At 61.2% G+C, this 26,921-nt stretch overlaps 7 protein-coding genes across 7 annotated transcripts; 4 read left to right on the forward strand and 3 right to left on the reverse strand.

Moving 5' to 3' along the window:
- Nucleotides 1-125: 125 nt before the first annotated feature.
- On the forward strand, nucleotides 126-1,452 carry COLE_05284 (uncharacterized protein; the record flags this gene model as incomplete). The annotated part of the gene is made up of 3 exons (XM_018426919.1): nucleotides 126-232; nucleotides 263-880; nucleotides 912-1,452. The coding sequence occupies 3 exons, from the start codon at nucleotides 126-128 to the stop codon at nucleotides 1,450-1,452; spliced, it is 1,266 nt and encodes a 421-aa protein (XP_018276437.1).
- Nucleotides 1,453-5,752: 4,300 nt separating this feature from the next.
- COLE_05285 (uncharacterized protein) lies at nucleotides 5,753-10,051 on the forward strand (the record flags this gene model as incomplete). Its single annotated transcript, XM_018421525.2, has 3 exons — nucleotides 5,753-5,775; nucleotides 5,809-9,240; nucleotides 9,277-10,051. 3 exons carry the CDS (start codon nucleotides 5,753-5,755, stop codon nucleotides 10,049-10,051), a joined length of 4,230 nt encoding a protein of 1,409 aa, XP_018276439.1.
- A 307-nt stretch (nucleotides 10,052-10,358) lies between these two features.
- COLE_05286 (uncharacterized protein) lies at nucleotides 10,359-14,162 on the reverse strand (the record flags this gene model as incomplete). Its single annotated transcript, XM_018424873.1, has 7 exons — nucleotides 10,359-10,743; nucleotides 10,862-11,294; nucleotides 11,563-11,916; nucleotides 12,127-13,609; nucleotides 13,652-13,728; nucleotides 13,808-13,976; nucleotides 14,028-14,162. The coding sequence occupies 7 exons, from the start codon at nucleotides 14,160-14,162 to the stop codon at nucleotides 10,359-10,361; spliced, it is 3,036 nt and encodes a 1,011-aa protein (XP_018276440.1).
- Nucleotides 14,163-14,339: 177 nt separating this feature from the next.
- Nucleotides 14,340-14,891, forward strand: COLE_05287 (uncharacterized protein; the record flags this gene model as incomplete). Its single annotated transcript, XM_018419707.2, has 1 exon — nucleotides 14,340-14,891. The coding sequence occupies one exon, from the start codon at nucleotides 14,340-14,342 to the stop codon at nucleotides 14,889-14,891; it is 552 nt and encodes a 183-aa protein (XP_018276441.1).
- Nucleotides 14,892-18,360: 3,469 nt separating this feature from the next.
- Nucleotides 18,361-20,729, reverse strand: COLE_05288 (uncharacterized protein; the record flags this gene model as incomplete). The annotated part of the gene is made up of 6 exons (XM_018424112.2): nucleotides 18,361-19,224; nucleotides 19,257-20,299; nucleotides 20,341-20,368; nucleotides 20,410-20,516; nucleotides 20,553-20,627; nucleotides 20,663-20,729. The coding sequence occupies 6 exons, from the start codon at nucleotides 20,727-20,729 to the stop codon at nucleotides 18,361-18,363; spliced, it is 2,184 nt and encodes a 727-aa protein (XP_018276443.1).
- Nucleotides 20,730-22,596: 1,867 nt separating this feature from the next.
- COLE_05289 (uncharacterized protein) lies at nucleotides 22,597-23,100 on the reverse strand (the record flags this gene model as incomplete). The annotated part of the gene is made up of 2 exons (XM_018424113.2): nucleotides 22,597-23,023; nucleotides 23,057-23,100. 2 exons carry the CDS (start codon nucleotides 23,098-23,100, stop codon nucleotides 22,597-22,599), a joined length of 471 nt encoding a protein of 156 aa, XP_018276444.1.
- Nucleotides 23,101-24,604: 1,504 nt separating this feature from the next.
- On the forward strand, nucleotides 24,605-25,758 carry COLE_05290 (uncharacterized protein; the record flags this gene model as incomplete). Its single annotated transcript, XM_018424114.2, has 3 exons — nucleotides 24,605-24,912; nucleotides 25,073-25,293; nucleotides 25,325-25,758. The coding sequence occupies 3 exons, from the start codon at nucleotides 24,605-24,607 to the stop codon at nucleotides 25,756-25,758; spliced, it is 963 nt and encodes a 320-aa protein (XP_018276445.1).
- Nucleotides 25,759-26,921: the final 1,163 nt, after the last annotated feature.

The following is a 26,921-nucleotide window of genomic DNA, read 5'->3' on the forward strand; positions in this document are numbered from 1 at the left end:
TTTTTGCTGACGCTTCTGCGCCACCCACATACTTCTCATCACTCCTCGCTTCCTCGACAGGCTACAAAACTCTATACCCTCTGCCCGCTGCACCCCCTCCGCCGCAATACATCCCCCACCTACCCATGACAATGACGTACACTGACGACGCGCAGTGGACGACCGGCGACATCGCCCTCCTCTCGACCGACGGCGTCCGCCTTCGTGTCCCCCTCAAGCTCCAGAGCGCGAGGTGAGCTCTCCCCTACTTGACTAACATCAGCGCCAAGCTCCGCCAAGCACCCCCTGCAGCACTCCTCCGCGCCCCTGCCTCAGCAGCGACGCTGCGGCAGTTCCTCACCCTCGCCTCCTCCCAGTCCTACACCCTCGGCGCATGGGAAGACGCGCTGCCCCTCGTGCGCTTCGTCGTCGCGTTCCAAGCCCCCGCGCTCCTCGAGATCATCCTCGACGCTATCCGCGTCTCCCTAGTGACAAACTTCACTCTCGGCGCCTTCATCCTCGCCGCGGCGGCCGACTCGCCGGCTCTCGCCCGCGACGTCATCAAAGCGGCGCTCGACCGCCGCTGGGGCTGGGTCGGCGGCGGCGTGCCAGGCCGCGCCGTCCTCGACCCCTCCGGCTGGCCCGCATACATGCACAAAACGTGCCCAGGCGTGTGGGCGTACGCGCTCGCGCGCGCGTGGAAGCTCACGCGCGTCGCGGAGGGCCAAGACGAGGGCGAGCTCCTCGGCGCAGCCTTCGAGCGCGTGCTCGCACAAGCGCGCGCGGCGCCCCCCGCCGCCGCCAGCAGCGACGACGAGACGTGGACCGCGGGCGAATGGACGCTCACGTCCGCTGACGGCGTGCGCTTCCACGTCCCCGCCTACCTCCTCCTATACTTGAGGTGCGCGTCCGCGCGTCCGCGCTAACGCCAGCCCCGTGTTCCGGGACATGGCGTCGATCGGCTCGGGCCCGCCCTCGCTCGAGTTCACCGACAGCGAGATCGAGAGCGCGCCCGTCCTCCGCCTACTCCTGCACTTCGTGACCACCGGCTCGCTCTCCATCTCCGCGCCGGCCGTAGAGTACAACCTCGAGCACGTGCGCGCACTCGTCCTCTTCCTGCGCAAGTGGCAGGCGGGCCCCGCGCTCAACCACGCCCTCTTGCAGGTCGAGCGCGCGGCGGAGCGCGGGCAGTGCTGCGCGATGCGCGCGTTCATGGTCGCCGCGGCAGTCGAGGACGCCGACCTCCTCTCCGCCCTCGTGGCCAAGCATGACGCATTCTTCCCCGCGTCCGAGACCGAGGGCGTGGTCGGCGCATCGGTGTGGGACCCCGCCGCGTGGCCCCTCAGCATGTGGACGTCGTGTCCGCCCCACTACGCTGCGGCCGTCGCACGCGCATGGGGCGAGACGCGCGGGTCGAGCGCGCGTGCTCGCGAGTTTCCGCACGCCTTCCGCCGCGGGCTTGAGGTAGGGTAATGCGAGGCGGCGCTGAGCGCAGACACCGCGGCGCGAGAGTAAGCTCTGACTGACACAGTCTCTGTATTTTAGCAATGTATCATTGTGAACGATGAGATGCCTGCCTGGCATGTTAGGCGAGGCAGGGCCTGTGTGTGCTGCAGATCAGTCGGCGTGAGCCTCGGGTTCGCGCACATTGTTGGGAGCTGAACTTAGCATCGATGGTTCTCCGTTGTAATCCAAGGAGTTACATTGACAACGATGGACCCTGCTCACCACATCAGTGTCTGACCCTACCCACACAGAGCGGATCGCGAAAAGTGCCCCAGGCGTTGCCACCCGGACCCATGCACGCGTGCTAAGCGGACCAATGCATACGCCTCTACTGTCTAGAGGTCGTCGATCTCGGCCTCCTCGAACTCGATACCACCCTCGTCGTCCGACGGACCACCCTCTGTACGTCAGCGCTGCCTGCGCCTGCAGCTCACCCTCGGCGGCCTCGGTGATCTGGAAGTCCGACTTCAGCTCTCCGTAGGTCTTGAGGTTACGCGCCTCGTCAGGCGTGTAGCGGTGGATCACGTCCGCCTTGTCGTCCTGGAACTCGCGAAGCGAAAGAAGGATGATGTCACCAACGGTGATCCAAACCTGAGGTTAGCCAGAGTTCAGCGGGCTCGGGCTTAGGAGATGGACAAGAGGGGGCGGGTGGGCGATGAGCCACAATAGTGGGAGACAAAGGGCTCCACGATGACATGTGAGGTGCGGTCCTGCGCAACAGGCGCTGGAAGAGACCAGCTCGCGATCTGCCCAGCGCCGACCCCCAAGCGCCTAGTACAATCCAGCGAAGTGTCTCAGATCGCAGTGCCTTCCCGCACAGCACCACCGGGCACGCGACCCATGACCGCACGGTCTCCCAGTCCGATTTCCGCAAGTCTGCTTGCCACTCCATTGTCTGTTCCGCCCAGCCACATCGCAGCCGTAGACAAGTCGCCACCCACCTTCTTGCGCATCTGGCCTCGGATCTGGCCAAGACGGGTCTCGCCGTCCTGGCACTTGGCCTCCAATCGCCCGTTACCAAGCATCTTGACAACCTGCGCGTACTCTGGCCGTCAGTTCTCCCGTCCTTTGTTCCCCCTTCCCCAGAAGCACGCACCCTGGCCGTCCTCCTTGAAGACAAGCTCGCGCTTGTCGCCGTCGAGGTCGTTCTTTCCCCTCCTGCGGTTCTTGCCACCCTGTCATCAGATACCATTCACCACTCCCTGCTCTCGCCTCGGTCCAGCGATGCGCACCTTTCCCTTAGCCTGTTGTTAGCATCCCAGTCGCTCTGTATGATGTTGCGCGAGAGCTCACCTTAGGCATTTTGATGTAGTGTGGTTGTTGGTAGTGTTGACAATGTCGCGATGTCGCGTCAAGGACAAGGGCTCAAGAACGAACGACACTCAAATTGAAGGAAAAAGAACAGGCACGCTGTTCATACCCCCGCCTTTCCCCCAACTTCATCTATCCGGTAAATAGGCGCGCGAGTGGCGTCACGTGCGGGAATGGAGCGAGCGACAAGCGTTCTGGGAGCTGGGAGCAGCGTCGAGCCTGACGCGCGCCAAGAAGTCATCACGACTGCTATATCTGCCTAAGCAACCTCAACCGCATCTTTACTCTCCCTCTTCTTTCACTCAGCGCACTGGGGTCGCTATGCCCTCCTCTCACCCTGATGGCCGCGACCCGCGTTACGATGCGCACCTCGCTCCCACTCTAGCCGACGTCCCTCTCAACCCCAGGCGCCGCCTCCGCGACGGCACCGAGAGTGCCAGCACAAGCGCTAGCGTCAGCTCCTCGCGCTCCTCGTCGTGCGGAAACGCGCTGCGGGGAGTAAAGCGCACACGTTCCACCCGCTCCGACACCGACGACGTTGGTGCCAATGCTGAGGCCAGCCGCCGCCTGCCCGCTCTCCACCCGCGCCTCCCCCGTCCCGAACCCCACCAGGCAGGCGACGAGGAGGAGGTGTTCACTCTCAGCCCAGACCCCAATCAGGCGGAGATGATGGACATTGACGCCAGGGATGATGAGCGGGTGCCACCAGGATCGTCCACCGCACCCGACACCGAGGCAGGTCCCTCTGGCCCCATACCCGAACATACAGAAGCTAAAGGCGACCTCAGCAGTGACGACGAGCCACTAAGGCGCCGCTCGCGCAGTTTCTCCCGCCCCGAGCATCGGGGAGAAGGGCGCGCTACGGCTCCCGCTGCCAACGGGGACGCTTCTGGCCACGACAATTCGCTCGAGTCTGCCTTGGCCGACCTCCACTCTTCCCCCCATTCCAATCATAATCGATCACCCTCCCCAGCATCCACGTCCACATCGTCCGGTCCACGCTACACTGCCCAGGAGAAGGGCAAGGGGCGCGCAATACAGCGTAGCGTCATCGATGTGAGCGATGATGAACATTTCGACGAAAGCATCCAATTCATCGAGAGTCGAGCCGCGGCGCCGATAGCGATATCCGATGACGAGCCCGACATGGACAAGGAGCCGCCCGAGGCAGCTATTGACGATGAGAGCGCCATATCTGCTTTCAGTGAGCAGATCGGGTTGGTCTGAAGCTGACCGAAGCATGTCCTGTGTGCTTCATGCCACCAACGGCCCCCGCCCTCACACCATGGTGAGTTTATCCCCAGTCGCGTCGAGCGAGACCTTGGCCGGCACTTTGTGTGGCACGGCGGCGTTATGTCTGTTCACTGCGCGTGTCGCTATGCGAGTACCCGCAACGACCGCACCTTGCCAGAGCGCCGATCAGTTGACACGCAGCGGGCACGTCATGTGCTACGGATGTCTCCATCAGTCAATGCTTGCCGCTATCGGGCGCCAGAACAACCCATTTCCCAGCAATTCGAGGCGTGGCAAGAAACGCAATCGCGGCGCTTTCGCAGACCTGCGCGCCGGGGGGCGGTATATTCCACCTGACAAATGGACGAAAGAGACGCTCGAAGAAGGCTGGTGCGCATCGCAGGAAGACCGCTACCGTCGTCAACTCATCCGCGAAGGTGTGCCGGAAGAGGATATTTCGGCGTTGCTCAAATATGAGCGCGATGAGCGAGTTCAGAACATCCAGCACCCGCTAGAGGATTTGTGGAATCTGGGCAACGACCTGTGGGTTATCGAGGGAGAGTGCCCGGTGAGTACCAATTGATCCGAGTCAAGGCATCGGCCAGTGCGGTCGCTTGCATTGGCATTACATGGCCGAGATGGCCGAGGTTCAGGGTGTGGCTTTCGGGGCGCGGGGCAGGCTGGTCGACCGACTTTTCGGAGTGGCAACAAAAGATCCAAGGACGATTTCGCTGACGTTGTTCAGGTGTGCCGCAAACGGATCCCTGGAGGGCTTGGGCCACTCGAGTACAGGCTCGGCAGCGTTGTGCTGCTCGAGACGAGGGTGGCGCGAGCGGGCGAGCCTGAAATTTTGAGTCTGGCATAGATCACAGACTGCGTGCGGCTGCGCATGGTTGCCATCGCTCGGCCATCGGAGACGAGGCAGATTAACAGGAGTTGGAGTTGTTGTATTGGCATTAGCATAGTTGGGAGTCACATGTCCATGTTCACATTGCCTGTATGACTGTACCACGGCACGCCGCTCGGTTGCGGGGCACTCCGAGGAGAATGGAGGAGAGTGGGCAAGCTGTGCTCGCTTGCACGTTCGCAGCAGACATATGGCAGATGAGGGGGGAGGACGGATGGAATCGCCCAGAAGATGGCCGTCGGTGCGGCTGAGCAGCTCCAAGCTCTGCTACGCCGATGCTCCGCAGACGCCAGCAGCCCAGCAGATGCAGAGTGGCAAATGTTCAGGGAGATCTGATGTGCCGGCGGCATCCAATCCGACTTGCTCCGGATATTTGGTTTTGATTATATTTCTTCTTTTGCGCCACCCAAGGGCCGCCTGTTATAGCGGGTAATTAGGCACTTCGGCCAAAACGACTCATCAGCGATTTTGAAACTCGCCCCGCGTACGGCGTAGACGGCCTTCCTTCGGCATCACCCCCGCAGTCTCAAGTCCATTCCAAAAAGACACTACCCAGCAACTACCTCGTCTCCTCTCTCCATCATCATCATCACCATCCTCCCGCTCGTCCTCATCCTCCTCCGCTCTCCTCCGCTCTCCTCCGCTCTCCTCCTCCTCCGCTCCTCATCCTCACTCCTCCTCTCAATCCATCTCTCTTGCACAAGTACTTGCCGACCCACCATTTTTGGCCGTCTCACCAACGACCATCCACCCAAACTAATCTGCACTCTTAACCCCCGTCTCCCAGCCTGAGGGCTGTGGCCCATCTCTCCAACCATGCCTATGTTATCCAAGGCAGCGTACGTCCCTCCATCCATCCTCTCTCACACCAGAACAACGTTCCGGCCCTTCCTGCGCTTTCAGACGCAGCACCAGCCGGACCTTTTCACATCTAACCCGAGTCTCATCCACCACCTCAACCAGCATGGCATCGTCGCGCAGGGCGCGGCTCAGACTGCCACCGGGTCAGGCGGTGCCGCCGGCGGTGCCGGCCGCGCATACGGCGGCGCTTCGGGCGGCTACACTGGCTCTTCGCGCGCCTTTGCCTCCCTCGCCGGATCAAGTGGCGAGATCGCTGGCGTGAACAACAGCGCCGAGGAGCGTGAGAAGCGCAAGGCTCGTCAGTCCGCCGCTTTCGCCCTCAAGCGCGGCGCTAAAGTTCCGGAGCCCACTATCCCCCGCACCGTCATGATGAAGGACCGCATGGCGCCGCTCGCTGGCAGCCGCCCCGTCACCATGATCGAGATGAGGGAGGAGGGCGCCGAAGAGCGTGCCTCAATCACCTACCCCGCGTGGACGGCGCTGCCACCCGACGCCGCACCCGGCGGACCTCTCTGGGTCACTGGCTCTGCGCCTCGGCCCATCGGCGCGCGCGCTTTCTCCACCACCGTTCAGAGGTCTGACCACGACGAACATGTTCCTGTGCCCCTCATCTCCGGCGCTGGACCCTCTCGCATCGAGCAGCCAAACCACGTGCTCCAGGACCTTGCGGGTCTTGACCTCGGCCGCCCTGGCCGTGTCGGGCAGAGACGCCGCAACTCCACTGCCAGCGTTGTGCGCTCTGAGACTGACGAGGCACCTGACGTCCTTTCACCTCGCGCACCTCGCGATGCCGACCAGCAGGCCGACTACAACATCTTCCGCGCGATCGAGGACAGCGACAAGAACAACACTGAGTTTGTTCGGCGCCTGATCGAGCATTACCGCCAGCCGCGGACGGGTGAGCAGGCCTCGTCCACCCTCGCGGAGCAGTACCCTCTCCCAGCCGGATACACAACCGCCACGTACAACGCTATCCTTTCTTTCCTGCTGCAGCACCGCAGACGTGGAGCCAGCATTGCCTCCATTCTCGACATCTACAACGAGATGCTTGCCCGCGACATTGTGCCTAATATCCGCACCACTTGCCTCGTCGTCCGCGCCCTCTGCCTGCGTGAGGAGGACGTTTCGGCTGCTTCGCGCCGCTGGGTCCAGGAGATGGAGACCCAGAAGCTGAACGAGCAGCAGCTCGGCGTCTCGGCCGCAAAGGACGAGAATGCAGCCCAGATCATCGAGGGATACCAGCACGAGCAGAACTTGGCCTCAGCGGTCAACCTGTACCGTGTCGCCACAACCTTCTTCAAGGGTTCGGGCTCGAGCCCCGGCGCGATCAAGAAGATGGAGCAGAATGCTCTCGAGGACCTGCTCACTGCCGCCGCCACTTCAATTGGTCTGCCACATGCCCCGCAGCCCGAGACGATCCAGTTCCTCCTCGACCAGCTCAACGCCGTTCCCACGGTGTACCTCGCGAGGCAACTGGACAGCGTCGTTGCTGGGTTCCAGCTGCTCGCTGTGCTCAAGGATCTGGAGGGTACGAAGAAGCTGTGGGACCGTCTTCTGACGGATCGCCCCGATTTCTTCACCAACCAATCTTACGGTGCGCGCGCCGCCGAGGCTCAGTCAGAGGCCATTAAGGCGTTCTTCGCCGCGGGCGACAAGGCCAAGGCCGTCGAGATCGCCAACGTGAAGGGGGAGGGCAAGTATTTGCACCTCGCCCTGGCATCGTCGCTCGCCAAGGCTGGTGAGCTGGACGAGGCCATCAAGCTGCTGGGTGAGGGTGGCGCGGAGACTAACACCTCCATCGTCGCCGTTTTAGATGTCGCCGAGGCCCTGGTTGCGGCCGGCCGCTACAAGGAGGGTGTCAACTACATCACCCAGCTGCGTCGCTCTGCTCTCGTGAACCACCCTGGCCGCGGTCTGGACGGTAACCGGACGCGCAACATCTACACCCGCGTGCTCGGGGCGACCCTCAAAAACCCCGAGGACCCCGAGCTCATCAGCGCCCTCGCCGATGCCGCAGCCAGCTGCTCTTCGCGTGTCGAGCCTACCCTTCTGGCGAAGCACATTGAGATCCTCGTCAACACCGCCCGCTACAGCGACATTAGCCCGCTCCTCCTTAACGGTCCATCGTCGCCCAAGCAGGCTGCCGCGGCTGAGAACGAGGACACCGCTCTCCTTCGCGAGGCCTTCGCCGCTGTCGTCACCTCCGAGGCGCCTATCTCGGTCGTGCTCCAGGCCATCCGTGGTTTTGCCCGCCTTGGCCACCCCGTTGCGCACCCAAGCGACTCGATTCCCCTCCCAACTGCCGTCGTCGACAAGTATGTCGCATCGCGCGCGCGCGTCCAGACTGTCGGTGAGCTCGGCATCCAGCTCGACGGCTGGTACCGCCTCCTCGAGGCCTTTGACGCCATCCCAACTTCGCACATTGACGCGGGTGCGGCCGATGCTGCTCTCGAGACCTTTATGGCCGACCTCGCCGAGGCGCAGAAGTCGGGCGGCCTCAAGCTTCCCAACACGATCTTCACTTCGACTTCGGTGCAGCAGCTCGTCGGTATCCTCACGGCCCGTTTCGGCGTCGAGCACACCACTGAGCTCGTCACGAAGGCCTTTGGCGACCGCGCCTCCCACCTTCTTCCCACCCCTGAGCAGAGCCGCGCCGGATCTGAGTCCGAGTTCACGCTGCCCCCGACGCCTGAGTCGGCACAGTCGCCGCCCGCCACTGTCCAGCCAGTTTCGGAGCACACCCTGCACATCAACCCTAAGCTCGCGGGGCTCATCGACCGCCTCCAGGCGCCCGTGCCTCCTGTGACTGCTGTGCAGGTGTACAGCACTATCCGCGACAGCATTTCGCGCGAGAACGCTGTTCCCGCCCCCGATGCGATCGGTCGTCTCATCGCGCAGCTCGCGCGTGCCGGCGAGGAGGCCAAGGCCCGTGAGCTTTACCAGCTCGCGCAGGTTGTGCTCGCCTCGTGCCTCCCGGACCCGCAGCAGCAGGCCGAGGGGTGGCGTGCCGTTGAGGACAGCATGATTGCCGCATGCTGCTTCCTTGGACAGCTCGAGCAGGCGGGCATGCACCGTGCGCGCATCATCGAGGCTGGCATGGCGCCCTCAGCAGATGCGTACGCGACGATGATTGCGTCGTCGCGCGACTCGACTGACGACGCGCTGGTTGCCCGCGAGCTATTTGACGAGAGTCAGAGCCTGGGCGTCGTGCCCCACCTGTACCTGTTTAACACGATCATTTCCAAGCTGTCCAAGGCCCGCAAGGCCGAGATGGCGCTCGACCTCTTCCAGCACATGAAGAGCGCTGGCATCCGCCCCTCGTCCGTCACTTATGGTGCCGTCATCAACGCGTGCTGCCGTGTCGGCGACGCCGAGAGCGCCGAGACGCTCTTCGAGGAGATGGTCAAGCAGCCGAACTTTAAGCCCCGTGTCCCGCCTTTCAAGTGAGCTTTAAAGCACGAGAGACGAGCTAACAGCAGCACTATGATGCAGTTCCACCTCCAGACGCGCCCGTCGCGCCAGCGTGTGCTGCACTACTACGACTCGATGCGCGCCGCAGGTGTCCGCCCCTCGGCGCACACCTACAAGCTTCTTCTCGACGCCTACGGCACGCTCTCGCCCACGGACCTGACCGCCATGAACCGCGTGTTCGGGGAGCTCTGCGCCGACCGCAAGGTGCCGGTGCAGGGCACGCACTGGGCGTCGCTGATTATGGCGTTTGGCCTGCACGGCGGTGACGTGGCCAAGGCGCTGTCGGTGTTCGACTCGATCGGGAGCCATCCGTCGACGAAGAGCGCGGTGCCGGAGCCCGTGGTGTGGGAGGCCATCCTGAACGTCCTCGGCCAGAAGGGGACACTGGAGCAGCTCGAGGCGATGCGTGCGCGCTTGGACAAGAGCGGCGCCCGGCCCACGGCGTACGTCTGCAATGTGCTGATCGCGGGCTACGCGAAGCACGGCCACATCGAGCGCGCGCGCGAGGTGTTCGAGTCCATGGCGGATTCGGTGACGGGCGTCGCGGCGCCCAACAACCACCCGGCACTGCTCACGTCGAGCGGGCACGTTAAGCCTGCGTCGACGACGCCACTCGCTGACAAGGTGTACCGCGAGCCGTCGACGTACGAGGCTATGGTGCGCGCCGAGTTGCTTGCTGGTGAGCGGGGGCGGGCAGAGGCCGTGCTCGCGCGCATGGAGGAGCGGCGGTACCCCGTCGCCGTGTGGATGAAGGCGCGCGCGATCCTGGACGAGGGGATCTAATGGGAGAGACGTAGAACAGGGATGCTCGAGGAACGGGCACAGGTGTAATCGCATGTTAGCATAGCCTCTACCACACCACTCATCTTGTATTATTAATATGGATAAATGTGAGGACGAAGCACACCGAGGAAGGGCAAGAAGGTGGATTGTGTCCGTAGTCAAACGTGGTACGTGTGGCCATCAGTGCCAAGGTGGCCAGCGGTTGTTGAGTGCATGCCCAGAACGTGTCATCCCCATCCATCCATCAACATTACTCCCATCGCAACCCCTCGCACCCATCGCAGCCTATCAACACCCCACTGCATGTCTACGGAAACTTGGCCTCTTCAGGATGCGCATTCCGCCAATCGAGCGCACGCACGATAGTATACAGCGTGGTAATAATCGGCACGGGCACGCCGAGCCGCATCCCCTCGCGCATCGGCACGCCGAGGATGACCTCGACCTCGGTGGGCCGCCCCGCCTCGTTGTCCATCATCATGGACGACGGCAAGCCCGGGCCCCCGATCTCGCGGATCTGGCGCATGAGGTCGTCCGCCGTGTCGGGCGGCACCGCGAGGCCCTTGGCGCGCGCGACCGCCACGACTTCGGCCATGAGTGTGCGCGAGAAGTCTTCGGCGCCGGGCGACGACGCGAAAATCTGGTTCGTGCGCAGGCGCGTGACGGTCGTGAGCGCGTTCCACGCGCAGTTCCTGGTGTCAGCGGCGATCCAAGTGGACGAAGGTCACTAGAGTGCGCAGAGTGGAAACAGAGTGAGAAGAGGCGAGAAGACTGCCCTGCCACAGGCCACCTCATGCGCCCGGTACTCACCAAATCACCTTGATCCACCGCGCGCTCTGGATATCATCCGTGAGGACGGTATCCGACGCGGCCTTGCCCAAGATCTCCGCGAGCGTCGCGAGCTTGGCGTCCTCGGCCGCCCGCTCCAGCCCCGGCGTATAGTCCACGCCCATGGTGAGGCTCTCGCGCGCGAACTGGGACACGGTGGGCGTGCCGTCCGTCGGCGCGTCGACCTTGCCGCCCGTCCACACGACGGCCGAGATGACCGTGTTGCGCGGGAAGGCTGCGTGCAGCGGCGCCTCGTTGCCCACCCCGTTCTGGAGGAGCACGAGCGTCGTGTGCGCGGACACGGCGGGCGCGATGGTTTCCTCCAGCGCGGGCTGGGCGGCGAGGAGCGCCTTGTTCGCGCACAGCACGTAGTCGAAGGCGCCGGAGGCGGCGGCGTCGGCCGGGGACTTGTACACTGGTGTGAGCAGTCCCCCCTTTCTCCCCCCTCCTCATCTTCATCCTCTTCCCTCTCGTCCTCTTCCCTCTCGTCCTCGTCCCTCCTCGTCCTCGTCCCTCCTCGTCCTCTTCCCTCTCGTCCTCGTCCCTCCTCGTCCTCGTCCCTCCTCGTCCTCGTCCCTCCTCGTCCTCGTCTTCCGCCCGGTCTCCTCCCCTCCCAGGATCCAGCAACACCCCCCGTCCCATCTTGGCAACATCGCCCACCCCGCCCACCCAGACCCACTCACCCCCGTCAAACCGGTAATGGTGCTCGCCATGCTTCTCGCTCTTGAGCAGCAGCCCCTTCTCCCGGATCGCGTCGTAGTTGCTGCGCGCGACCACGCTGACCTCGCACGCGCCGGACCGCGCGAGCGCAGCCGCATATATCCCCCCAATCGAGCCGAGGCCGAACACCAGCGCACGCGGTTTCGCAGCGTTCGTCATGGCGCGTGTGAGTGTGCGTGTGCGAGTTGCGAGAGATGGGCAGGCGACGCGGGTTATCATGGTGTGGGCGAGCGGTATTTCGCGGCGCTCACTTTTCGGGCCGGCCGGGAGGCGTTGCGGAAGGGCCTTTGGTCCCGACGGAGAACGGGACGGATGAGCTGGGCCGCGCCAAGTCTCCACCCGCCACAATACCCCATTCCCAGTCTCCACCGCCAACGCCATCGTAGCATACACATTCATCATGCACGTCAATATAAATGCCTCCTAGTGCTTCTCCTTGATCTCGTGCACGTCGTGCGCATGCGCGTGGGTGGGCGTGTGCGAAAGCCCCGTCTCCGACAAGCGGCGCGCGAGGCGCGATGGCTCACGGCTCAAAGGGCAGTCTCTAGGCTTCTCCAGCACGCGGAACTCGCGCTCGAAGAACGAGTGCGCCGTCGACGACAGCTCGTCGTCCTCGTGGTCCTCGAGGTCGACGCGCCCGCCCTCCTCCTTGATCTGGTTGCGTGCCTCCCACATCACGCGCAGCTCCTTGATACGGCTCTGGCGGTCCAGCTCGGGGTCGTATGCGCGGTGGCGCTTAAGCACGACGCGCTCCCACATGCTCAGGTGGCGAGGGTGCACCGCGATGCCGTGGTAGTCCTTCGCGCGGCCTTCGCGCACAAACGCCCAGTAGCGGTCCTGCTCGCGCAGGTCCAGACCCGTGACATCAGGGATGAAGAGCTGGGTCGTGATCCAGCCCGCAAAGCCGAACCAGCAGACTACCCAGAACTTGGTGCGGTTGTCAATGTAGTTGTAGAGGATGGCGGGCATAAGGGCTCCGAGCTTGCCCGCGGCGGCCGAGAGGCCGTGCGCCGTCGCGCGCACCGAGACGGGGAAGACCTCGGCAGCGAGCAGGAAGGTCGTGCAGTTGGGGCCAAACTGGGTGAAGAAGGAGGCCAGGAAGTAGATGGTTTGGAAGCCCTTGATGTGCTCCTTGCTCTGCAGCTGGTGGAACCAGATGGCGGGGAGGAGGTAGAATATGCCGAGGAACAGGAAGCCGATGGTCTGCATGCGCTTGCGGCCGTAGAACTTGTGGTCGACGAGGAAGGCGGCGAGGTAGTATCCAAACATGGAGACGCCGACGTTGAGCAGGTTCCACAGCCAGCCGGTCATGACGCCCTTCGCGTTCGGCGTGATAACCTTGATAAAGGTGGACTGGAAGAGCTTGGCGCCGTAGAAGAGGAAGTCGGCGAAGAGCCAGCCGAGGCAGGTGCCGGCAAGGCGGCCGCCAAAGTGCGAAACGACGAGCTTGAGGGACACCAAGTCGTATCCGGACTGGTTGACGTGTGCGTCCCTCTTGCTCTTGCGGAGGGCGTGCTCAGAGTACTTCTTCTTGTAGTAACGCCAGTAGGCGAGCCAGAGGGTGAAGGGGATCATGAAGGCGAAGGAGACACGGAAGACCCACTGGCCGGTCTTCTTCGAGTATGGGGGAGTGGAGCCGCCGTGGAAGATGAGCAGGAGGAGAATCAGCACAGCCTGGTTGACGAGCTGACCCCAGCCTTGCATAAGGAAAGCGAGGACGACGTTGCGGCCACGGTGGAGCTTGTCGTCGCGCTGCGCTGATCCCGAGGCTGGCTTGTGCTCGAGCGCCGATGTCGATGTCATGGGGTACTCGCCGCCGACGCCAAGAGTGTAGACGAACTGGGACCAGGCGTAGCAGATGACCCAGCCGTTCAGAGTGGTGCCCCAGGACGCGGTGAGCATGACGAGGCCGAGAGCCATAACAAGCGCGTCCTGAACGAGGCCGAAGCGGCGTCCGATCCAGTCACCCTCGATGCCGACGCCGATCTGACCGCAGATGATACCGATAATCTGAATGTAGGAGACAGCAGCAATCCAGTTGGCGTCGCACACCTTGTGGGTGCCCCAGCACTCGGGCCATACGGCCGAGTAAAGGGATGTGAGGTTACCGATGGAGAAGATGGTGTAGCCTGTGGGGATTAGATGTTTGGGCTCTGTGCGTGTTCCAAAATTTGGTCTCGAGGCGGTCGAACCCGAGGCATGACTCACCTTCAGTGAACATGCCAAAGCCGGTGATCACGTAGCGGGAGCAGTAGGTGTTGAGGGGGGAGAGGGGGTCCTTTTTGAACATTTCCCAGATGACCTTGAGCTCGCGCTTTGTCTCTGCGTTGCTCTGGGCGTTGACCCAGTTCTGGCGCTCCTTCCATGGAAGGTCGGCCTGTGGTCAGAGGGGGGGAGGAAGGAGCGAGGTGGATAGCAAGCAACTCACCCAGTATACACCTTCGGAGGTGTAGCTGTCATCGGGACAGAGGTCTTGGAAGAGGGGGTGTTCAGTGTGGAAGTCGACCTCCTTCTTGCCAGACGGCAGCTGTTGGCTGTCGTCGAGGTCTGGAGGGAATGACATGGTGTGGGTGCAAGTAGAAGAGAAAAGAAGAGGAGGAGAGGAGGAGAGGGAGGATGGGAAGAGTAAAGAGGAGGGGGCAGGAGGAGGAAGGTGTGTCGCTGATGCCTTTGTTTGGCCTTTGGTGAACCCGGAGAGGCTTGCTGCTCGATGCTCGAGTGATCGAGTGATCGAGTGTGAATGGGAGTGAATGAGAAAGGCAGCGACTCGCGAGCTTTTTGTGCGTCCGGTATGAGGCACTGCGGAGCGCTCCGCAAGTGGCCTGCCTACAGACGCAGGCTACAGGTCGTACAAAGCGCATGCATCTCTGCGCCTGGTAGCCTCGTCGCCTGCCGCCTGCCCAGCAGCTCAGCTGCTCAGCAGCCCATGCAGCCCACATGCCACTTTTGCATTCTTCGTTTGGAATGCCAGGTAATCTCCGTGGCCGTGGACGCCATACCCCGCCGCTCATTGGCTGTGCACATCAAACGTGCATGGTGCCTGGCGAGCGACGCGCATGCCAAGCCCTCCCGAGCCCACAATTACACCTGCAGAAGAACGCCCCAATGTCTTGGGCCTTGGGTCCCTCCGCCTCACGATCTTGCGGCGCGAGTCTTGGCAGGATGCTGCTGGATCGGCTGGATCGCTGGATCGCTGGATTGCTGGATCGTCTCACACGACCTCACGCTCACACGAGCAGTCACACGAGCAGCCCCGAGCCAGCCGTGTGGGTGGGTGCTAGCTGGGTGGTAGGCGGGGCCTGGGCTGGGTGGATGATGATCATGGAAGAGGAGCATCGAGCCGAGATTGATGCCGACGCACGTTCGTGGATGGAGACGTGCAGCGTGGCAGACGACGCGGCCGCAGCTTAAGAGAGAGAGAGACGCGTCCCTTTGCTCCGTTGCTCCTTTGGATCCTTTGGATCCTTTGGAATCGACAAGCGGCGTTTGGAAGAGCATTTTTGGCCATCCACCAAACTCCTACATGGTCAGATCTAAATAAAGAATCTACCGGGCCGTACCCTGTGCCTAGATCCTCCGTGACGTCAGGGTCAGGTGCCGGTCTGCCGAGCGTGCCGAGCGCTTAAGCGTTTAGCAATATACAGTAGCAATAGGAAAGATTCAAATCAAGCTATCAAGGCTATACTCGTAGCTGCTCCTAGATCCTGTCTACAAATACATGAATATACCATCCAAATATCCAAATCACATATACCCTTGACGCCACCCGGCCACCCGACCACCCGGCCATGGCCAGCCACCCGATCCCACAATCAAGGAGATATTCTCAAGATCTCAAGAGCAAATGCCGTATCCCAATATTCCAACATTCCAATATCATAGTATTCCAATATTCCAAACACAACTCACTCTCATCACCACCTCTCCATTCTGAGCTCATATCGATCATATCCTCATCCTACCCCTCTACCCCTCTACCCCTCCACTGCTTACGGCTCCACAACTCACCGCCCAACTGGCCAATTCCAAAATCAATCCACATGCGTACATCCAGCATCCAGCATCCAGCCTCTGCTCGCATGTGCTCGACAGTAGCGTTCTACTTTTGGCCCCTCTCTTCTTCCCTTCTTCAGATTCCATATCTACCCCCATGTCCGTGTGTCATGTCTCATCGCGAGCACACCCACATGCACACCAACTAACCACTCATCTGCTCCCCCCCTCCGCTCACAGCCCTCACAGCCCTCACAGCCCTCACAGGCCTCACCACCCTCACGCCCCTCAGTCATACGCAATCACATTCACCAGCGTGCCTAGGGTTAGTCATGATCGCCGACGTCAACCCCCCTCGCCTCCGTCGTCTCCACACTTCAAACGTGCTCAAGTGCTCGGCTCCATCTTATCCCGTGACTCACCGATTCCGTGCGAGATCGTGCACCGCACCTCGTCGCCATCCCGCAGCCATGACCCACGGCTCGCCCCAATCCCTGGCGGCGTTCCCGTGATAATCACTGTGCCCGCCGGCAACGTCGTACCCTGCGATAGGTAGGCTACGATTCTGGGCGTGAGCTGCGCACCAAAGTGCGGCGGCACATGAACCAAGCTGCCCAACTCCGACCTGCGTCGACTCACTCAGAAACGTGCCAGATCATGTTGGCAGCGCTCCCCGACTGGACGAGCTGTCCGTTGACACGCGTTTGGAGCGTCACTTCCCGCGGATCCGGCAACGCCGCAGCCGACACGAGCACAGGTCCGAGCGGGCAGAACTTGTCAAAACCTAGGTTAGCTCGGCTACGTGGTATTCGCACCTTTCGAGAAGCCCCACTGCGACGCCTGTTTTTGCAGCTCACGCGCAGTTAGGTCGTTCGCACATGTCCAGCCGAGCACATACTGCGTCGCTTCGGCCGCCCTCACGTTTCGACACGGGCGGCTAATGATGATCGCAAGTTCGACTTCGTAGTCGAGCTCGTTGTTCTGTGCACATGGCGGTACGGGGATCGTCTCGCCGGGATCTGCGAGACACTCCCCGGGCTTGAAGAACAGCTCCGGGACTTTGGGGATCGGCATATTGAGCTCGCGCGCGTGATCCGTGTAGTTGAGTCCAGTCGCGCGAATGGTGCCACACTCGGAAGGCGAGATGGGGGCCAGAAGCTAGCGCGTGGCGCGCGCGTGAGTGTGTGAAGCAGTCCGCGGAGGCATGGCAGAGCCCCGGCGCCCGCGGAGTAAGCGATGGACGACCGCAGTTCAAAGAACGGCAGCGTGCGTGAATCGAACGAGGGGCGTGGTAAATGAGAGTGATGGGTGAGCAGTGCGCGCGGGCGTGGCAGGGCGCAAGCGCGGCAGTCGAGAACATGGGGCGTGAGAGACAGGGGTAGCGTCAGCATTTGGCGCTTGAATGAATGATGTAGGAGAGCTCACCTGCGCAACTACAGCCTTCTCCCCGGTCCGTGCCGCAGTGGGATCCCACGCACACGAGGCGACAATAACGTGCGCGACGACGGCGAGGCCTTTGGCTACCGCGAGACCGACGTCGAGCGCCTCGTCAACTGGCTCTCCGAACAGCTCGCGCCCGTCTGGCGTCTTGAAGCGGATGAGGCGGCGCCAGGGCTGAGGTAAGTGGGGCCGAGCTTGGGAGAGAGGAAAGCAGGTAAGGAGTTTTAACGGTAGAGAAGCTCGTCTGGCAGCGAAAGACTTACCACGTTGACTGAGGAAGATGGGAGGTGGCCATTACGGATGGGTGGGGAAGTCCCATTCACCAGGTGGACGCCGTTAGTGAGTGGGGTTGGAGACTGAAGGAGGACGGGCATGGTGGTTGAGAGGAGGAGTGAGATCAATTGTGATCGTGGAGAGAGAGAGAAAGAGATCAAAGAGAGAACGAGAAAAATACGATCTTGTAGTGCGAGGTGAGAACTGTGGAGCGACGATCAATCCACCGCGCATCGCCACCCGCGCCCTCCTCCTCACACTCCTCCCTCGGTCCCGGGCGTCGTCCCCCCTCTCTCGATCCCCACGCACCTCCCGACCCGAGTCGCTTCCCGATGCTTACCAGTGGTCAGCGCTAGTGCGCCGAGATGGTTATACCAGCTGAACTGATCGTATCTGGGTTTTTGGATGGAGCTCAGTGACCTGCAGTACAGAGCCTCTTCTTGATACCGTTTGGCTGCTTGTCTGTCGGGCACATGCCGGGCGCCTATGCCCCTGCTAGAGCCTGGCAGCGCCTCCCGCCCCCACCCACGCCCCGCACCCCGTCCTCCTTCCCACCCCACCCCCGCTTCCCACATCACCGAACCCGCCGGTAATGCCATCGGCCTCGGCTTCCTCTTTCAACCCGATCCTTCTCCGGCTTCGGAAATCATCGACCTCTGCCCATTTCGGCGCACTTCTAGCCTGCATCTCCGCGCTTCCTGTCCACATCTTCATCTTCCTGCTAGCCCAGTCTGCTCAATCCCATCTTCCAGCTCACGCCAAGCCTGGTTGTTCTCGTCTTTCCTCGTCCACATTGTCCAGAAATCACTGGGCACCAAGTCAACCTGGCGTTACTTCTGACAAGCCCCTCCGAGCCACCGGCGATCGGCGCCCGGACGCCGAAGGATCCTCGGCGATAGCGTTCTCCCATTTCAAACTTTCCCGACAGTTCGACAATCGACTATGGCCCGACTCCCCGAGCCGATGTTCCCACGGCCATTCTCCGCACTGCCCCTTCACAGCTCGCGAACTGGCGCACGACGCTGTGCTCTAAAGATGCATGCCGTGCTCACTACTTAGTCCGCCTTGTCCTTGTACCTCCCCGACTGCGAGTTGCGTCGGCTTCCACCGCGGCTCGAGTTGAGCGACACGCGCGTGAGCAACTTGCCCGACTCAGCGTCGCTGTCGTCGCTATCGTCCCCCATTGCAAACACGACATTGTCGTCGTTCGTGTGCGGCGCGTATCCCGAGCGAGAGGCTGAGCCTGAGCCGGAGCCTGAGCCCGGAACGCGGTACCCCTCGCCGCCCGAGCCAGGGCGTGATCCACGAGGGCTGTCCCGTTCTGCAGCATCGGCGTCGAAGAGGCGTTCGCGCTCGTGCTCGTCACCGCTGTGACGCTCGCCGTGGACGTGTTCTCTCCCGTCATGCGGCAGCAGACCAGGGAGTGCAAGCCCCTCGTCACGCCTGTCGAGGCCCGGGAAAACCGACCCGCCAGACTGTACGGCGTCGGGGTCGTGTGGGCCAAGTTCGTAGTCTTCCGCGTCTTCTTCGTCCTGGGCGAGTTCCTGGGACATTGCGAAGCGGACGTTGTTCTCAGTCGGCCGCCAGAGCCAGGCGATCGCCACAAAAGCCGAGAGGTAGATGAGCGAGAGCGAGGCGTCCAGCAGAATCCATCGCCAGCGCCAGTTGCGTGGAGCGTAGTCCTCGTCCAGTCGATTAGACAATGAGATTGACGAAAGGACGAAGAATGCCGCGACAGCAATCACCGCAATGACCAGGATGCGATACAGACTCTGGAACATGGAGAGCTTGAAGTTCTGCTTTCGCTGCTGAAGATGCAAGATCGTGCCGTTCAAACTGACAATGATCCACATCAGGAAGGCCGTGAGCGTGAACGAGAGCGGGAAAATCATGAGCAGCACAATGATAATGCTGGCCGACTGGGATCAGCGGACCCAAGTAAGAGACTCACGTCTAGTTCGACCTTGACCGTGCCAATCGCATACGTGACGCCAAAGATGAAGTGGAAGGCGGTGAGAAGCCATACGCGCATCATTACCGGGCCGAGGGACGGGGTGACGACGCTCAAGCCCATAGCAACAATAAGGAGGAGGAAGAACGACAGCGAATTGCGTGCAGCGTTCAAAATCGAGATGACAATGAGGAACGCAATCGATCCTGCTCCGCCGCCGTGCTTGTTGATGTACCGGTAGTACGTAAACAACGCAATCATCTCAATGACGAGGAAGACGATCGTCCCCGAGATGTAGTACTGCATCGGCAGCAGCTCTTGGTAGTGTTTGGCGCAGAGAATGCCCCACCCGATTGCGAGGACAATGTAGACCACCGAAAGCACGCCGTAAAATGCAATTTTGGGATACTCGACGGCAGGAAGCTCACCGTCGAATTGGTTCCGGAATGTGATGACGCCCTCGTACTCAGCGTGAATGTTCTTGCGCACCTCAAGGTCACGGCGATCCTTGGTAACAAGAGTGACCGGAATGACGGCGACGCAGTAGTAGCCGGTCTTGGGAACATCCATGCGGATCGGCTTCGTGTAGACCGGGACGTCACTGCCAACCTCGACGCCGTCACCACTGTTGGTGGGCGGAATAGCGTTGGTTCCTCCCTGGCCATGCGAGCTGCCATCTGATGAACCCTCGGCCGGGGAACCGACGGTCGACCCGGACTCGCCCTGCGCCGGCGAGTTACCTGCTGATTCCGACTCGTCGGTAGGCGGGCTCTCAGCAGGCTGGCCAGTGTAGGTCTCGGGCTCAGCGACGTCGTCGACTTCCTCGTCATCCTGACGGCGAGTATTCTTGCTGTCGCCCTTGCCCTCTTCAGCCTCGACGCCCGCGGCAGGAGCGGCATCACCGCCCGTGCCCCCGACTGCGGCATTTTGGGGGTCGAAGCGCAGCGCGGAGGTGTAAATGGAGGTGTCCTTCAGCTCCTTGCCCTCAGGCAATGTGGTAAGGAAGGTACCCAACTGCGCAGTGGTACATATCCCGGCGCGTACTTCTGTTAGCATCGTCACACAGCTGAGCAGCGGATCTCACCTGTTGTCGTGGTGCAGATATATGTTTTCTGAATGTCAGCTTCTGTGCACGCCCCCTCGGAGGACGCACTGGCTGCCAGCTCCCGTCATCAGGCGGCTGCCGGCCGATATACTCCGAGTCCGAGTACTCATACATGACGAGCGCGACTTGGCCAACGGCGTGCTCGTCAAACGCGACTGGTATCAGCTACCGCTCATACCCTGCGGACTCACGCTCAACGTATGCCTTGTTGCCGCCGAACATTCCCGAGCAAACCTCTCGGAAGCTGTCCGTATCCTTGATTGCCACTGTAATTAGCTTGACCCGGCAGGCAGAGCTGCACCTCGATATGCCATGGCCGGCAGCGAGCCTACGAGGCCCACGAGGGCGGCGACTGAGCCAAACCGCATGGCGGTGGGACCGTCAGTGGGGGGAGGCGAGAATGCGCGAAGCCTGTAGTCGGTGCGGGCGAGCTGGCGATAGACTGCTCAGCTGTGCCGATGACTTATCTCGGAGACGAGGAACCGATGTGGAGAACGTGTAGAGTGACGGGGAGGAAGATAGCGGTAGCATCAACGTTCCCGGCGGTTGGGCAATTGAATAGTACCGCGTCGCCACGCAGCCGTAGTAGCCACGTGGGTGATGCGCAAAAGTGCTTCCATCCTTCCACCTCTATGAATCGAACCGTTTCGTAAGACCTCCACCTAGATAGCGCCGACGCGCGTCGTGATGGAGATTTGGTGATCCGGAGGGCCAGACTTGAGGTTGCGGTTGATAGGAGGTCCAAGATATTAGCTGTGCGCTTGTCACAACAGCAAGAGCGTACTTGAGCATTGATCAGGAGTGGACGAGTTGTGAATGAGCGAGATCCAACTTGGGGGCGGGTTTCCAGCACCGAGTTGCCAAATTGCCACCCACTTGGACTCGGCCGCGATCAGCCGACCGCAAGCCGTATTTTGGCTTTCTCCGATCTGACCATCTTCGTCCTCAACATCCATCTTTAAATCGTCTCGTGTCCTCTAAAATGTCCGGCAACGACCTCCAGGCTGCCGCCGCAGCCCTCGCCGCCGCGACCAGTCCGTCAGCGTCCACTGCACCGTCCTCGGTCGACGACATCACGCCTTTCCCTTCGCCCATGCTGTCTCCGCAGTCCATGGCCGGCCTCTCGCGTGAGTCACTCGCTCAGGAGCTCGAGCTGGAGCTGCACCGCTCTTTCCAGCTCTCGGCTTCTTTTCTCCCGTCATGCCTGCCAGATCCACTGCTGGGGAATGTAACGCTCACATTAGTCTCCTCGGACGGCGAGCTGGAACACGAGTTCGATGAGCTGCGCGAAGTCACCGACGAGGACCGGGCCGCTGCGCTCGAGCTCAAGGCCCAGGCGAATAAGGCATATGGAGCTAAAGACTTTGCTCAATCGATCGACCTCTACACACAGGCTATCAAGCTCAACCCACACGACCCCGTCTTTTGGAACAACCGCGCCATGTCCAAGGCAAAGATGGAGGAGCACGGCGCCGCCATCGCCGACGCCACTAAGGCCATCGAACTCAAACCTGACTACGCCAAGGCGTACTACCGCCGCGGCGTGAGCTCCCTCGCTGTCGTCCGCCCCAAAGACGCAGTGCCCGATTTCAAGAAGGCCCTCGAGATCGAGCCCTCTAACCGCGTCGTCCGCGAGCAGCTCAACGCTACCGTCAAGCTCATCAGGAGAATAGAGTTTGAGAAAGTGCGTATCACTCCAGTCTTGCTGGTTGAATGGGTGGCAAACGCTATGGGCAGGCCCCCGGATCCCCGCAGGCATGCATCGCTCGCCGCTCCTTCTCTCGCGCACAGACCCTAACACCAGGCCATCTCTGTCGGCGAGACTGAGACCGCGTCGCAGAGGTGTTTGACCGCTATCGCGCAAGGCGCCTGCCACCTCGACCGCTCCAAGGAAGAAGCGGAGGGAATTCCGCTCCCTATCATCCCGGACGACCCCACGGGGCGATACACTCCTACCAAGGAGTTCGTCGAGAGCATGATCGAGACATTTAAGAATGGTGGCAAGATGCCCAAGCGTGTCGTTTGGGAGATTGTTCTCGGCGTCAAGGCCATCGTGGACAAGGAGTCGAGCTTGGTAGAGGTCACCGTGCCGGAAGGCGTGTCATGTGACATTGTTGGTGACAGTGAGTCAAGTATCGGCGCGCATGTTACTGACCCCAGCACACGGCCAGTTCTATGACGTGCACAATCTCCTCACAATCATTAAGCCGCCCTCAGAGAATCACATGATCGTCTTCAACGGTAAGTGTGGACTAGCGCTCGCTTCGAGTCTGCATTACGCGGCGCGAAGTTGGCGCAAAATCGATCTGCGTACATGTGCGCCATACGTGCGCCCAGTTGGCCAGGCGGCATGCGGAAGCGGCGGCCAAGCAGGTGTTTGGCTGAGCTGGATAACACAAACCGCGACAACATCACTGACCTACAGGCGACTTTGTCGACCGAGGCTCGTGGTCTATTGAGGTTGTCCTCACACTGTTTGCCTACAAGTGGCTGTACCCTGAGCGCGTGTTCCTCAACCGCGGAAATCATGAGACAAACGGTGTGTATCTCCTTTGCGCAGTCTTCCTGACAGCAGACATGAACAAGGTCTATGGCTTCGAGGGAGAGTGCAAGGCCAAGCATGGCGAGATGACGTACCAGCTGTTTGCAGACGTATTCACTGCTCGTGAGTCAGCGATGGCCAACTTGAGCTCACGATAGTTCCGCTGGCGACTTTGTTGAGCGCGGGTCTGCCGCCATCGAGCCTCAAGTCGGAAGGTTCCCAGCCCGCCATTCTTGGACCGGACGGTCACAAGCGCTACTTCGTCGTACATGGCGGTCCTCCCGTCAGCAAGGACGGGGTGTTGTTGGAGGAGATTGCTGCCATTGACCGCTACGGCCGCCAGCCCGGCCAGGAAGGTTTGATGTGCGAGCTTCTCTGGACCGACCCCCAAGACATGCCTGGTCGTGGTCCGTCGAAGCGAGGAGTTGGTCTCGGCTTCGGACCTGACGTGACGAGGAGGTGGTGCGAGCTGAACAAGATCACTGCCGTGATCCGATCGCACGAGGTACGGCAGAATGGGTACGCCATTGAGCACGACGGGCTGTGCATCACGACGTTCTCTTGCCCCAACTACTGCGACTCGACTGGCAACCAGGTGAGTTTTGTGCAACGACTCAACAAGCCGAGCGGAGCCTTTTCGGTGCGGAAAGGGTTGCATCATCCAGGCCAGGCAGTTGAGGATCTGCGGCATGTGGCGTCGCATCGCAACTGCATCGAATATCCGGATCCGTACTGTCAACAATGACGCTAACGGCAGGCGGCGTATGTGCACATGGAGGCGGACGGGCAGCTGTCATACCACCAGTTTTCGGCTGTGCCGCACCCGGACATGCGGCCGATGGCGTACAGCTCCGGCTTCAACATGATGGGACTGTAGTGATCGTATGCATCTGGCAGTGGTGGTTCTTCACACGGAGTGTTAAGCCCGGGACGGGCATGGTTGGGCGTGGAGCATGGTCGTAGCGTGGTGTTCTCGGTCAACAATTTCCGTTGTCGGTCATGACTGAGCGCGCACGGCCTCGAGGATGCCATCCCCGGCGGCCCAAGGCGCCAAGTGACGGCGGAAGCCCTCGCTTCCCGTCGCTCGTTCCAATAGTATGCTTAACTGCTGGCGCAAGCGAGGAACATTGTGCCTGGGCAACTCGGACGCATCTGCACCTCTTGGCATTGTCAGAGTCATCGATGCGGCTCTTCTCTGGTTCCACCTAGCCTCGACTCAATTCACAATTCTACTCAAGCCTATTAACGCTTGGGGAGGGCATGCCCCGCGCGCGCTGGTGCCCACCCTTGATTGCGTATGCCGCCGGAAAATTTCGACTCTAGGCGAGCAATGGCGCGAGCAATTGAGCTCTCGCGCACTTTCCCAGTTCTCGCACATCCGCAGGCAAGGCTGTGCACCGCGCTGATCACCGAGGATCCAAGCGTATGCATAGTGACGGCCGCTGGGCGATCTTGTTGGTTGGCTCGCACGGCTAGGTGCTTTGGCCGACGGCCTGGCCGCTGGCTGGCATGCTGGGTGCTGCGCCGACGTAGTTGGAGGCGGTGGATCAGATCAGGGGCCGGGATCCGACGTCAGAGGCGACCATTGTTGACGCTATATTATCGCATGAAGACATCTTCATATCCGCCTCGACAACACTCCCTCTCTCGGTGGCACTACTCTCACGCTCGCTCGCTCCTGTATCTGTTCTGTAGCCCACCATGCTCGGCGCAGCACTCCACCTCCTGGCCCGCCAGGACCCCTCCATGCTTCCGCCGGACCAGCGGCCGACATCGCTCACCGAGTCACCGTACGGATACGTCCCCGCGCTCCCCAACGTCATCGCGTACCTCGCCGTGTTCTCCCTCCTCACGCTCACCCACCTCGGCCTCGGAATCAAGTACAAATACTATTCTGCGATCGTGACCATGGTGGCGGGCGGCCTCCTCGAGGTCATCGGCTGGGCGGGCCGCCTCTGGTCTAACCAGAGCCTCCTCAACTGGAACCCCTTCATCATGCAGATCTGTTGGTGAGTCATACCACGAGTTGGCGACGGCGTCGCGGCATGAATTGCCGTCTATTCTTGGAGCGGTACCGCCTCCAAGCCTCTCTCGGATCCGCACCTCACACGTGCCTGCGACAACCACCTATCTCACATGATCGTTCCATGGCCGCTTAGCTAACCCCAGCCTTATCCTCGGCCCCGTATTCTTCTCGGCGTGGGACTACACCATCCTCGGATTCTGCATCAAAGTTCTGGGGCCGCAGTACTCCCTGATCGGTCCGAACTGGTACCTCATCATCTTTATCATCGCGGATATCATCTCGCTCGTACTCCAAGCGGTCGGCGGCGGCGGCGCCGCCGTCCAAGCCCAAAGGTTCGAAGACACAACCTCGAACACACGCATCAGTGAGCCGCCCCTCCGCCCCCGCTAACTCAGTGCTCGCCGGCATCCTGTTCCAGCTCGGCACCACCACCATCTTCCTGATCCTCGCCGCCGACTTCATGTGGCGCGTCGTGGCCCGCAAGCCATACTCGGACGCCACGCGCCGCCGCTTCGCCTTCTCCTGCTTCAAGCGCAAAAAGGCTTCGGCACCCGGGTCGCCCAACCTCGCCCTCGAGAAGGCGGATGACCTCGACCCCAAGTGGATCCGCAGGTCGCAGTACCTCCTCCTCGGCGTGGCGTGGGCGTCCGTCATGATCTACATCCGTGGCATTTATCGCTCGATCGAGCTCGCGCAGGGATGGACGGGCCATCTCATGACCAACGAAGTCTACTTCGTCTGGCTCGACGGCTTCATGATGGTCCTCTGCATGGCGGGGCTGGCTGTCGCCCACCCCGGCTTCCTCCTCCCCGCCAGTGGGTGGTCCTAAGCTAGAGAGAGAGAACGGAAAGTATATCATAGATTTAGATGCGGCTGTACAGTAGCTAGAAGCTGGAAGATTGATTTCGTGATATGTGCAGCCGGCTGGGCGGTTTTTCCGGGTGCGAAACTCACTCTCTAAACTCAAAGCCTGAACGCGAACGTTTTCGCACTGCAAGCTACCTTGGGCAGGCGCTTGGTTCCTCTCCTGTTGTGAGATTAGTTTCAGGCTTCGGCTGAACATGGTCTGATCAACATCCCATTATTCGTCAACTGCTGAACGGGTGAGAAGGAAACGAGAACAATAACGACAATAGCGTGCAATTTTCCTGAGCGCCCGAGCCTGCGAGCCCGAGTTCCTTCAACCCCCATGAACTGATGAACGGCGCATCATGTAAGAAGCGGTAGGATTGATGAGCATGGCAATGAAAAGGTGCAGAAAGCTGAAACACAGGACTGTGCTCTGGGCGCACGGATACCGGACTTTTGTCTCGTTGGAGCTCAGACGGGTGCATGCACCCGTAGCCTACTCTGCCACGGTCACATGTGCGCCGCAGTGTTATCGCCAGATTCCATGCAGCGGGCAATATCCGGCTGACAAGCGGCCTGACTAGATCAATAACGGACCGTGCGAGTCCGCAGAGAGTAGCACACAGATGAGTGCCCTATGCGTCGCAAATGAAATGCGGCAGCCGACTGCTCTCCAAGCGCGAGGCATAGTGCATAGCTGGCTGTTCAGTCAGAGGAGATGAGCTGCATGGTGAAAGATGCTGACCCCTCTGCTGAACCCGCGCGAGCAGGCGGTTCCATTTCTCCAACGGCTTATCAGGAGAACGCCGCCATCAACAAATGACCAACACGCCCAGGCTGTGTGTCGAGGGCACATTTCTTACCTAGGCGATCGGTGATCAGCAGCCCGATGCAGGAACCGTGAAGCATGAAAAGCGTGAAAATAGTTGCTGTGCGGAATACGCAGGCGCTGGGTTGATAGTGTTAGCGCCAGACCCCGAGAATGGGCGGCTCCGATTTGTATAGGACCTGCCGCCGAAGTTTGTCTGGGCCTTGCACGCGCGGACGCCGAAGCGGAGGCCATGGCGGGGGGGGGGGGGGGGGGGGGGGGGGGGTCAAGGAGGAGGGGGGTTCACGTACGCCCGCAGACTTTTTTGGACGTAT

Source organism: Cutaneotrichosporon oleaginosum (genome assembly GCF_008065305.1).
Source record: "Cutaneotrichosporon oleaginosum strain ATCC 20508 chromosome Unknown ATCC20508_contig04, whole genome shotgun sequence".
In the NCBI taxonomy this organism is placed as follows: Eukaryota; Fungi; Basidiomycota; class Tremellomycetes; order Trichosporonales; family Trichosporonaceae; genus Cutaneotrichosporon; species Cutaneotrichosporon oleaginosum.